General features: G+C 44.6%; 1 protein-coding gene across 5 annotated transcripts in view; it reads right to left on the reverse strand.

The window, feature by feature from the left end:
• Positions 1-12,201, reverse strand: part of AMOTL1 (angiomotin like 1) — a 199,743-nt gene that overhangs the window by 50,303 nt on the left and 137,239 nt on the right. For all 5 annotated transcript variants that reach the window (XM_052653104.1, XM_052653105.1, XM_052653103.1 and 2 more), the window contains 2 exons: positions 7,161-7,305; positions 5,884-5,973 (listed from right to left, as the gene is read on the reverse strand). In XM_052653104.1, coding sequence (XP_052509064.1) covers positions 5,884-5,973; positions 7,161-7,305 — 235 coding nt within the window. The remainder of the gene's footprint in view (positions 1-5,883; positions 5,974-7,160; positions 7,306-12,201) is intronic.

Below are 12,201 nucleotides of genomic sequence, written 5' to 3' on the forward strand. Positions count from 1 at the left end.
ATGGACTGGTCTGTGCAAGAATATGGCCGGCTGCCCCCCAAATTTTTATATACCACAGTCAGCTCTCAACTTCAACACAACCACAGCAGAGTAAAAAAGGAATCTGGGAACCAACTATATTTTAGTACATAGTAGTCATTTTCATGAAAAATACTACTGTTCCTGGAAGTAGAAGGAAGAGTCCCTTTACCTGGATATCTTCGTATTTGAAAAAGCAAGAAAGGAGGTGAAGGGGGAAGGTGAAAGGCAAAAAAAAAAAAAAAAATCAAGCATTTTTAAGTTGCTTCTATTCTATTCTCATTAACAATTTCACCTAATATCTTGAAATAATTAAGCAGAACCAGAGGTAGCTCCTAACATGGGTGGGAGCTAAAAAGAACATTTTGATACTGATGTGCCATGATGAAAATTTCAAGCCTGTTCTTACAAGGATTTCCCACTTTTACTCATTTCCTCAATAAACATTTATTGAGCTCCAGGTACATAAAGATCCAAGGGGTTTTAATGAAGGCTGGGGCTGGATGTTGACAAAGAATGCCTGTAATTCTTTCATCTAGTGGAGGAGATTCACATTAAGAAATGGTGCCCACAGAGAACGTAGGCAAAATAAGTGCTGCAGTACGGGCTTTGCGCCCAGGTGGCAGCTGCAAGCACCATCGGGCCCACAGAGGAGGAGGGAACCCAGATGCATCCACGTGTGACAACATCTAGCCTCTCCTTCCTAATGAAGCCTAACAGAAACCCACAACAGAATGTAATGAAACACAATGAGGATTCAGAATAAGCTCCTTAGGCTCTATATGGGTCAACAGAATTAATATTTATGTCATTGTAATTTCTGCTTTGGGTTTCACATAGGCCCTTAGAGGAAATACAAAAAGAAGGATTTTCTTGTAGGGAATTATTTTTGTCTCTTTTATGTTCTAAAAAAGACAGAAAATCAAAGTATCTAAAGTAAGACTTAAAGATAAGATGATGATTGTAAGATAAATTGAAAACGGCAAATTATTGTTATTTCTAAAACAGTGGTCCCACACTTTTTCTGGGGGGTTCATTTTTAAACCCATGGGGATTATAAAGGAAATCAAATCCTATGAATTACTCTTATTTATACCCATAACTTATTAATTTAAACAAATAAATGAATGTCCCCAAAATATTTTTTTTCTTAGAGAGGGACATTTAACAGACAGAATTTAATGTACACAGACTTCAGTGTAACCAAATATGCTGAACCCATGAGGCCTAAAGAATCCCAAGGAGTGGATGGGAAGCGAAGTCTCTAGCCATCCTGTAACACACATGGGTTTTATCCTGGAATAATACAAGCTGCCAGAGCTCATCAGCTGCCCCTCCACTCAAGAACATAAGATCTCTGCCAGTCTAGTTTCCCCATATCTAATATTTTATTTTTGGCTTTCTGACCTACTAGTATGGGCTTCCCCGATGGCTCAAGCAGTAAAGAATAAGCCTGCAATGTAAGAAACACAGGAAATGCAGGTTCAATCCCTGGGTCAGGAAGATCCCCTGGAGGAGGAAATGGCAACCCACTCCAGACAGACTAGTGATAGAAATTCTGCAGAGTTACTAATTTTCAGAAAGAAACAGATAAAACGTTTCACTTATTGACAAGACAGAGCTGAGAGTGATGACAGACATTCCTGGGGAACTTCATTTGGTGGACAGTGGTCTCTTTGCTCCGTGTGTGTGTGTGTGTGTGTGTGTGTGAGAGAGAGAGAGACAGATGAGTAAATGGGGAAACCAGGAATCTCAGTAAGTTAAAAAAGCTGAAGTACCCAGTTTCACTCAGCCAGATCAAAAAAGAAATTGTCTAGATGCCCTGTTTTTAAGGAGTAATTTGGCTGTAAACATATTTGGAAAAACAAGAAGTAAAACCAGAAAAGGCTTCCCAGGTGGCTCCACTGTAAAGAATCTGCCTGCCAATGCAGGAGACTCAGGTTCGATCCCTGGATCAGGAAGATCCCCTGAAGAAGGAAATGACCAACCAGTCTAGGATTCTTGCCTGGGAAATTGCTACAGACCATGGGCTTGCAAAGAGCTGGACATGACGGTGCAACTGAGCACACACACGGAATCAGAAAACACACATACAAATTTTTGAATTCTTTGATAGAGAAAAACACTCCCCTGACTCTTGAGAGTCCCTTGGACTGCAAGGAGATCCAACCAGTCCATTCTCAAGGAGATCAGCCCTGGGTGTTCTTTGGAAGGAATGATTGAAACTCCAGTACTTTGGCCACCTCATGCGAAGAGTTGACTCACTGGAAAAGACTCTGATGCTGGAAGGGATTGAGGGCAGGAGGAAAAGGGCATGACAGAGGATGAGATGGCTGGACGGCATCACCGACTCGATGGACGTGAATCTGAGTGAACTCCGGGAGTTGGTGATGGACAGGGAGGCCTGGTGTGCTGCAATTCATGGGGTCACCAAGAGTCGGACACAACTGAGCAACTGAACTGAACTGAACTGAGTTTTAAAGCTCCTAATCACTTCATTCAGAGAGATTTTTAATTCAGACAATCTCATGTCCGAGAGAAGCATAATTATCACTCTGTTGAATGCTTATTTCGACTTGTAGAGCTACGTGTAACGACCCAGGCAGACCAACGAAGAGAAGAGTTTTGTCTTTAAAGGAAAACTACTCTGGGCAGCAGAGAAACTTGGAAATCAGGCCAGGGAGGACATTCCCTTCCATTGGTTGAGACTTTACAGAAATCCTCCCAACCGCTCATATTGCAAGAATGCCTTGGGTGTGTTGGGACCTGGACTCTGAGCTTCCGCTGGAACATGGACCAAAAACATCAAACATGTTATTCTCTATTTTCCCCTTTCCCTCTAACTTTTCCATTGGCCAAGGTGGTTGTCAGGGCCTTCCCAACGTAGCCTTAGCTCCTGGTAGGTAGGATCCAGAGACATCACTACTATTTGCTATGCAGTCAGTCTTACCTTTCTCTTAGCCAAGCATTAGACTCTCAAAAGGCTCACCTGGAAAACATGGCTCCTCTTGAGTGTACATTCAGTGTTTATGATTATGATTCTTAGGCACTGAAAAGTATTCTTATAATAGACTTTCTAAAAGACTATACAGATAATGGAACACATTAATAACTGAAGATATAGTGATTTGTGCCTGCCATTCTGTGCCCACGTGCTAAAAGGAAAGCCTGACAGAGAGCACCTCCCATCACCAGCCTCCAGGGTACGTCTGCACCTTTGTCATTACAGCTGCTCACTTAGCTATGGGCTGCAGCAGGAGATGACTCAACATGCTCAAACCTTCACTTGTTCCTGAATCCCCATGTCTCCTCCTCCTCTTTCTGCTTTTTATTGGTAAAGGATGACCATACACCCAGTGGTTCTAGTCACCCTCATTTCACTCTCTGTCATTATTCGATTGGTCACCAAGTCCTCTAATTTGTCAACTGTTGATTTGTCTCCTACCCTCCACTACTACTTCTTAGTTCAGGACTTCTACCTCTCTCGCCCAGACACTAAATTATCTGTTAACCAGTCTCCTTGCCTCCAGATTAGTTCTTCATGAATTTCCCTTCTTTTGTGCCTCCTTAACTAGCTTCTAAAACATAAGCCTTATAAACAATGAAATCATAAACATGCATGAAGAAAACACAGGTGAATATGTTAATAATTTTGGAGTAGAAAAAGTATTTCTCAGCATGACCTAAAACCTAGAAGGCACAAATATAGTCACTTGAAAAATCTATAAGGTAAAGGGCACTATATTCAAAGATACAAAAACAACTGGGGAAAAAATACCTGCACTATATACGGCAGGAAACATGCTAATTTTCTTCATACAAAGAATTCTTCCAACTCACTAAGGAAAAAAACTATTTGTAAATTTGAAATAACATCTCAAGTCCACCTCTTGGCCACTCCAGGAGAGGAAAAGCTAATGCAAATAATTATAAAGCTGGCAGGCAGGCAGGCACAAAGTGTCCTGCAAAGACTAGGTAATGAAACATTGGTTAGTTATCAGTGTCAGCAACCCTGCTTCAAAGGCCCTGCCGAGATGCAATTACATCACACATCAACACTGAGGCACCCTTCAGCAGTTGAAAAATGCCCCTGGACTCTCTTGTTTATACCTTTGGAACAGCAGAACATATTTGCACGGAACAACTCATTCCTTGTAAAGCTGCAAGGGCCTCTTTGCCTGCACTATTGATGCTTTAGCTTTGAGCCAGAAGGTTAAAGTTGTCGGAACATTTCTGAACTCACACAACACCAAAACCTATTAGTCCATCAGCATAGCCTGAGCTGGGAGGCTACAGCAAATGCTCATCTGATGAAACTCACTGACTCTTCCATTTTGACCTGAACTACATGACAAAATAATATCTCCTGACAAGAAGGCAGAGTATCAGCAGAGTGACATTGCTGACATAACGGCCACAAGGATACTTACTCTACCTAGTAATATGATCATCCAAAATTAAGGTGTCAAACCCAGAGGAACAGGGTGAGGAGGAAGGTGGGTGGGAGGTTCAGGATGGGGAGGACATATGTACACCTGAGCCAATTTATGCTGATGTATGGCAAAAACCATCACAGTACTGTAAAGAAATTATCCTCCAATTAAAATATAAATTAATTTTTAAAAATTAAGGTGTCAAAATCCTAAGTGCTAACAGTACAGATGACTCATTTATCAAATGAATGTTCAGATGAAACAGTAAATCCACTGCATCTATAAGTAGAAATAACTTTTGTTAGGAAAGTGAATAACTCAAGATGCTTATATATATATATATATAGCTTTGTACACAAGTCTGGAGCACAGGCCAATTCACCTAATGCAAAGGAATCTGGTGCAAAAGCTCAAGACTGTATGAGTGTCTATTTGCCAGAGAGAGTTTTAAAAATGAAGCTGAGACTCAAGCTGGAGTCTGATCATGAGAAAATCTGGGAAAAACTGGAGTGCAATTGTGAGTTAATTGGGGAAAAAACAAAGAAAAAACATTAACCCCAATGGACAGTACTGGAAATTAGAAAATGTAACCAAGCATTTCTCAGCTTCGAAAATGTAGACCTGTATTGAGGGGTCCGTGCACCAGAATATACTATCACTATACAGTGGATGGCTAGTGTTTGAACAAGACTTTTTGCTGTTAGAACTGTCTTTCGCTGTGAGCACTTAACTCACAATGCTGCTGAGAATTATGACAGAGAAATGAATTCAATTTTCTATACCGTTTCCCAAAAAAGACAGCTGGATTTTTTACGTTTCTGATTTAGACAATGAATTTGCAGAAATTCAGACCTTAATTGATGGTTTTTCAAAACCCATTTGCTTCTATTATTTGCCTCTGATGAAATTAGTAGAGTATTTCCCAATAAATCTAGAGGCAGAGGAAGCCAATTTCTGGCTGAAATGGGCTCGCTGGGTTCACCATCGAGCATCACCAATGAAGACCCATGCTGGGAACATCTCTATTGCTTCATGCTGCCAGGGGCGGACAGTTCAGAAATGCTCAACCTGCGTGTACACACAGCATGACAAAAGAGCAAATCCCACCACAGACCTCCTTCCTTTTCCATGGAGATAGAGAACTATGCCTTACTTCAGGTGGTGCGTGCCAGGGAATACCGCAAGAGTGCTATTCCTCGGAGGGTATTGTACAGAAACAGAAACTGGAGGTCAGAATAAACACTACTGAAGTATTACAACCTCGGCTTTGTCTTGGGCAGGCCCCAAGACATCTTTGGCCCAACAGCTTATTTCCCTAGTTAACAAACGAAAAGCAAGCAGCAGAAATCTTACTTAAAATGAACAGGCTACTCTCCTTAGGCCCTGAGCTTTTAAAACCACACAGTTGGGAAAGATAAGCAAGGAGACTCACTCTGGGACGCGTAAAGCCCCTCAGCCGCCCTGTCTTCATGTCCGTCATACTCCCTGCTGGACAGCTGTCTGTTGGCTGTCTCCAGTCGATCTGGACATAGAGAGGAGATGGTTACAAAGACACGCATGTGGATCTAAGTCATCCTGCGACTGACAAATGACCTGGGTGCTGAGAGCTGGTAGGGAGAGCTGCTCAGGCAGGAGCCCCAAACTGAACAACTCCTGGGGAGGAACAAGATGTTCCAAAACATCGAAAGGAAAGTCTTCAGTGGCCACGCTGTGTCTTTATGCTATCTACTGCCAAGGGGTTCACCAGCGGCAGGCAGTGAAGAGCAGGTACCTGCAAGCCTAGCAAGGTCCTCGCAAAGGGCTTGAGTTCCCCTGGCCTCAAACGCAGCCCTCATCTAAACTTGACTATCAGTTCTCTGTAGCTAGGAAACAAAAAAATTAAAAATAACAAATGAATAAATACCAGAAAACAAGTTAAGATGACCTAATGGATGAGGACTCTACTCAGTGAGTTCTAGGTTTGCTCATGCCATTTCGTCAGTCTTCATTTATTCAATTAAATAATTCAACCTAACAAGGTTTTATTGAGCATACAGCATACCCCAAACTGAAGGGTTTACAGTAATTAAAAACAAAAATGTAGGTTCCAGCTACAGAGTCCAAGTACACTGAGTCTTTTGACATGAGAGAACTGAAAAAAATGGCTTGGCTGACTGAAAGTGATGTACAAGTTCATGGGTCAAATCAATCTGCGTGTGGGAGGTTGTCAAGATCCTGCAACATGGGACCCGAGCTTTCAGGAAACTGATGTATGTTTACTCTTCTCATAACCGTGGGTTTGTTTTTTCTCCAAGAGGGACATGTGTCTAGCTCTGTCTTCTACACTATATATTGACCAAGTGTTAAGTGTTGGCTTTCAAAGAATGCAATCAAATGCTTCAGCTTGACATGATAAGGGTTGTGCATGCAACACTGGTCTTTTCAGACATTCCCATTCACAACAAGAATCATGCTAAGTACTTCTGAAGCAAGAAGGAGCTGCACACATATTCCCTCCCTTTCAAGGACTCATGCATACAGGTTGTCACTTCTCAGGCTCAGTGCTGCACTGGACAACCCATAAGGTGAAAAGAACACGTCTGCTCTTTGGTGCCCCTTCCCCAAGAGTTTGGGATTTACAAGGTTATCTAACACAACTTAGACTTGGAGTTAGACTGTCAGCTACATGGGGCGAGGGTGTTTAGGGCAGGGAAAACGTGGGTGATGTACCTCGGAGGTCTCTGTTGAAGTCATGGAGCCTTCGAATCTCGCCTTCGAGTTTGTTCCTCATCGCTTTGTCCAGCGACTCTCGCTTGGTGGTAGACTTGACCAGGCTCTCGTAGGCTTCCGAGATTCTCTGAAGTTCTTTCTCAAACTGAAAGAAAGAAACAGCATGGAAGTGGAACCTCTGACATTCTCAGCCGTGACTTAGTTATACCGATTCTTGGACATTCCCAATGTGAAGGCTGTATCTTCAACACAGCCTTTCTGCACCTCAAGTTTGGCTAGCAAATCCTGTAGTCAACTTTGCTCCCCGTGTCCCCCAGGACCACATTAGGATCCTGTGAATAACAGACTTGCAAGTCTGGTGGGACCATCTGATGTCACCTGGTACATCAGATGTCTCTCAGCACAATGTCCATCAGATGTCTATCAGGAAGGGGTGAATTTAAACATAACTCATACTCTTACATTTTGTATGCTAATTTATAACTATTATTTTTCCCAGTTAACTTAAGAAAAATGTTAAAGTACAAGAAAATGAAAGGATCACAGCTAGAACCCAAACTGCCTGAGTCCAAGTACAGTACTCTTCCTGAAACCCTCATCCCCAAAGAAATATAAAATCCACATGAAGAAAGGCTTCATTGCTTAGTTTTGTTACCCCTTTGTCTATGAAATTATCTATATAAAGGACTAATGGATTTGTATCTAAGTGTAATCTGCCAGATTGTTTCTCTTTATGTGAGGGAACTGAAAAGACATGAATTAAAACCACCTTTTCTCTTTCGTATTTCACTGAATCCGGGGCTGTCACTGGTAAACTCTTTAATCTATGGCATGTATAAATCTATAACAAGTAGCTGAAACTGTTATAACAGGAGTCTAACACAATAGCATGCTTTAAAGTAGATATTAATAAATCCCATTTTATTGCTGTGCAACATACATGCAGGAGAAAAAGTAAAGTGAAAGTTGCTCTGTTGTGTCCGACTCTGGACACTCTACAGTCCATGGGATTCTCCAGGCCAGAACACTGGCCAGAATACTAGAGTGGGTAGCCTTTCCCTTCTCCCGAGGATCTTCCCAACCCAGGGATTGAACCCAGGTCTCCCACACTGCAGGCAGATTCTTTACCAGCTGAGCCACAAGGGAAGCCCACAAAAAGTAAAGAGTGCCTGAAAACTTGGCTACTAAAAGTTGGAATCAGAGGCAAAGTGGCGGGGTTGAGAACTCCAGCACCCCTCCCTGGGCACAGAGACCTACACCGCGTTTTGGTCTCTTCAGAGGAGAGCTATGTCACCATAAGCCAGGTACCCTGATTGCCTCCAAATGCCCAGATCAGAAAGTCTCTGCTTAGAGTCCTGTAACTATTGCTAAACCAATACCTACCCTAACAGACACCTACCACACACTCACTGCGTGTGTGGGTGCCAGGGGAACAGAAATAAAACAGTGTCTGCTCTTGCGGGTCTCGCAGCCTTGCTGGCCTGTGTGTAGGCACACATGCCTCCTCTCCAGTGCAGTCGGACAAGAGGTGTGGTGTTAATGCTATGGTAGTCTACAGACCCCTTAGCAGGGGTAAGAAGAAGTTTCTTTAAAATAAGATTTCAGAGAAAACGCCATTTAAAATGAGTCCTGAGGGATGAACAGGAACTTGCCAAGCAGAAAAGAAAAGGCTAAAGGGCTTTGGCATTCAAGGCAGAAGACAGGGAGGGCGTGAGCCAAGACAGAGCCACGAATGAGTGTGTGTGTGTCTAAGAGGGCAGGTCATCTGAGGATGCCAGCAAGGGGCGAGAGGCAGGAGCAAGGCAGCCCAAAGGCAGGGCTTTAAAGAGAATGATGGGGATGGGAGAGCTTGGGGAGGGCAGGGCAGACAAATCTCACCTGAGGTTTTACAGAGTTCAGACTAAAGGACGGGGCTGCCGAGACAGAAGGCAGGAGAAAGGAGTCCAGGTTACAGCTACCGTAAACAGTTCAGTGACACATGACAAAGAGTGAACCCAGACAGCCAAAAAGACAGATCCCAAAGACACTGTAGAGAAGATTCAGTAAGCCTCCGTGACGGGTCTGGACGGGCAAGGGAGAAAGAAACCAAACACAGCCACAGCTTAGAAGACAGAGTAACGAGAGTCAGCCAAGATAAATGACGATAAGGCGAACACGTTTACCAAAGAAAGAAAACCAGGCTGCGTTTGGAGATACCAGGCCTGAAGTGCCTGCAGAACAACATGGCAAAGATTTCCAGCTAGCCGGGGAGAGACAGGTCTGAAAGTCGGGAGGGCAAAGTTGTGCCGCTGTGTGTAGAGGACAGATGAGGCCACGAAGTGGAGACTGCTTAGGGAGGTCACCAGATGCTCCTAGGGCCGAGGATGGAGGGCTGACACTGCAGGAGAAGGTGGGACAGGAGGACCCGGGAGAGAGACCAACACAGGGCCGCCTCAGCAGCCAGGAAGCCAGAAACTAAAGGAGAGTGTGGTCACTGCCCCAGAGGTTGCAACGGAGCCAAGACACATCAGAGAAGAGGTGGGTGACGAGGCTGCAGGGCGTCGGGCCTCCTGCTCGGTGGCCTCCAGCTGGGGCAGGGCCGAATACCGAGGCTCCACTCGGCATGGATGTTCCCAAAGGCCTCCGAATACCAGAGTGGGTTCCTCCACAGTCCCCTTATTTCAACGAGGCCTTTCTATCTCTTCCAAAGATATCATGAATTATTGGTCAAGTGGCAGCAGAAAGAACAGCCTGTCCTGAATCCTGCTCATAGTCCTACCGCAAAATTATGTTCCTTCCTTTTAATTTTGTTTTCAGAAGAGATGGCTCCAAAACATACCACCACTTCTATGCTAATTTCATCTGTAAAAGGTAGCCTTTGCTTGCAGACAGATGGGCAATGCTGCAGGGACAATCGCCCAGTAAGACAGGGCAGCGGTGAAGCCTTCTTCAACTAGGCCACCCATAGGAACTTCCCTCCACCTGATTTCATATACTCTCCTATGTTATATTCAGCTGACTGGAATTCTGATGCATTCTGTGTCTCTGATTTGACTGTCAACTCCTTGAGAGCAGAAACAGCCCCAAAGCCCTAGACTTGTGCCCTGCCTCATGACAAAAGTACCAACTGCATAATTAACCTTTAAATGTCTTACAGAACTAGAACTGTATGTAGGAAGTTAGCAAGATGAAATTGTGATTCAACCTCAGGCAAAATTTCCTAACAATCTCTTCCAGAAGTCTACCCAGTAGTGAGCATCTCTGCTCTGGAGGCATTCAAGTGAAAAAATGAATGACCTCCTTTCAGAGACATGAGATTTCTAAGGAGTGGGAACATGGACTAGAATCACTTTAAGAATTTTTAGTCTAAAGCTCTGTGGTTTCTGACTGCACGCTCCTTCAGGAGGACGACCACACCCTCTTCTTCAGCGCCTTGGGTCAAAATATCTTAACGCCCTCTTAATGTCACTTCCTAGGTGGTGCTAGTGATAAAGAATCCACTTGCCAATACAGGAGACATAAAAGACATGGGTTCGATCCCTAGATTGGAAAGATAACCTGGAGAAGGGCATGGCAACCCATCCAGTATCCTTGCTTAGAGAATCTGATGGACAGAGGAGCCTGGGAGGCTGCAGTCCAGAGGGTTGCACAGAGTTGGACATGACAGAAACGACCTAGCACACACACACAATGTGTGTCAGAGGTGAAAGGAGTTGGACAGGTTGGTCTTGATATACAGACCATTTGGGCCAGTCCCGAGTCTGAGCAGGAACATATGAAGAGAGTTTGCTTCCACAGCTCCCAGCAAAGACGTCAGAAAGCTCTTAGGGCAGGCTGCAGGAGATCCGGGAATCTCCGAGAAGCAATCTCTGGCCCAGAAACGGAACTCCAAGCAGAGTGCAAAGCTTACAGTTTCAGCACGGGCTGCCACCATGAAGCAAAGGGGCAGAGAGTGGCTGTGAGAAAGTCTCAGCCCTTCCCAGTTTAGAGACTGGCTTGTTCCCAGACACCTTCACATGCACAACTCAGGGACCTATAGGGTTGAAGACAGACCTGCCGTCCACGCCTCAGACTGCCCAACCACAGCCACTGCTGCTTTACTGACAAAAGAAGAGGGTCTTTGCTAGAGCAAGCACAGAGGAACCATCGACATGTGGCTCTTCAAACATCCACCTACACCCTGGTGGCTTCTGAGGCCAGCCTGCTCAGGAGCCCACAGTCTGGTTCTGCTGGAAATTCCATGCATGAATTATGCTTCAGGGAAACTGGGAGGAAAAAGCAGCAAAATGAGTGGCCGAAAGGAAGTGATGAAAAACCGCCACTCTCTCTGGGGGTCCGCGGTCCTCATTCCAACACTAACAGGGGTAATCACCACCCTGCCCCTCTCTGGAAACAGGGTCTTCACTTCCAGGTGGTTCTTTGGCAGCCTCTGAGCTCAGCCATTGTTTCCTGCTGTGTTCCTGGCGTGCTGCACATAGGCTAAAGCCCTGCAATTAAAAATTTATCTATTTTTGGTTCTGCCCTGGAGATGAATCTCTGAGCACTCCCAAGGCTGTGAAGAAGGATTCCAGAATGGGCGTTCCTGCCAACACAGGGTGGCCACATCCTACGATGTGGCACCACCCAAAGTGGGGGTCTTCATCCCTGAGGAGTAGTCACCTCACTGGACAAGCCTCTCCCCAGACCTGGGGCTCAAATAAGAGACACAGCTACAGAGACACACAGAGCAGTGGGGCCTGGACTAGGGCGACCTCGGGAACACAGGCCTTGAACCACCCAGTCACGATTTCAGGCCGCTCTTGTGTCTCTTGGTCCCAGTTGCCGAGAGCTACAGAACTAGTGCTGAATATGGCTCGTATCCATCGAAATCTGAGTTTCCAAACCCACAATTTCAATTAGATACACAACTAATTAGTGATTAATGAAATGTAATATTTACAGACCCATTCACAACATTCAAGGGACTGAAGGAGTTTGGGATTTCAGAAGGGGTACAGCCTTCGATTTTTCCCCTTTTCCAGAAGTTACCAAAATGCTTTTGGCCACGAAACTTAAGGATCAT

The sequence above is a fragment of the Budorcas taxicolor genome, chromosome 15, assembly GCF_023091745.1.
Source record: "Budorcas taxicolor isolate Tak-1 chromosome 15, Takin1.1, whole genome shotgun sequence".
In the NCBI taxonomy this organism is placed as follows: domain Eukaryota; kingdom Metazoa; phylum Chordata; class Mammalia; order Artiodactyla; family Bovidae; genus Budorcas; species Budorcas taxicolor.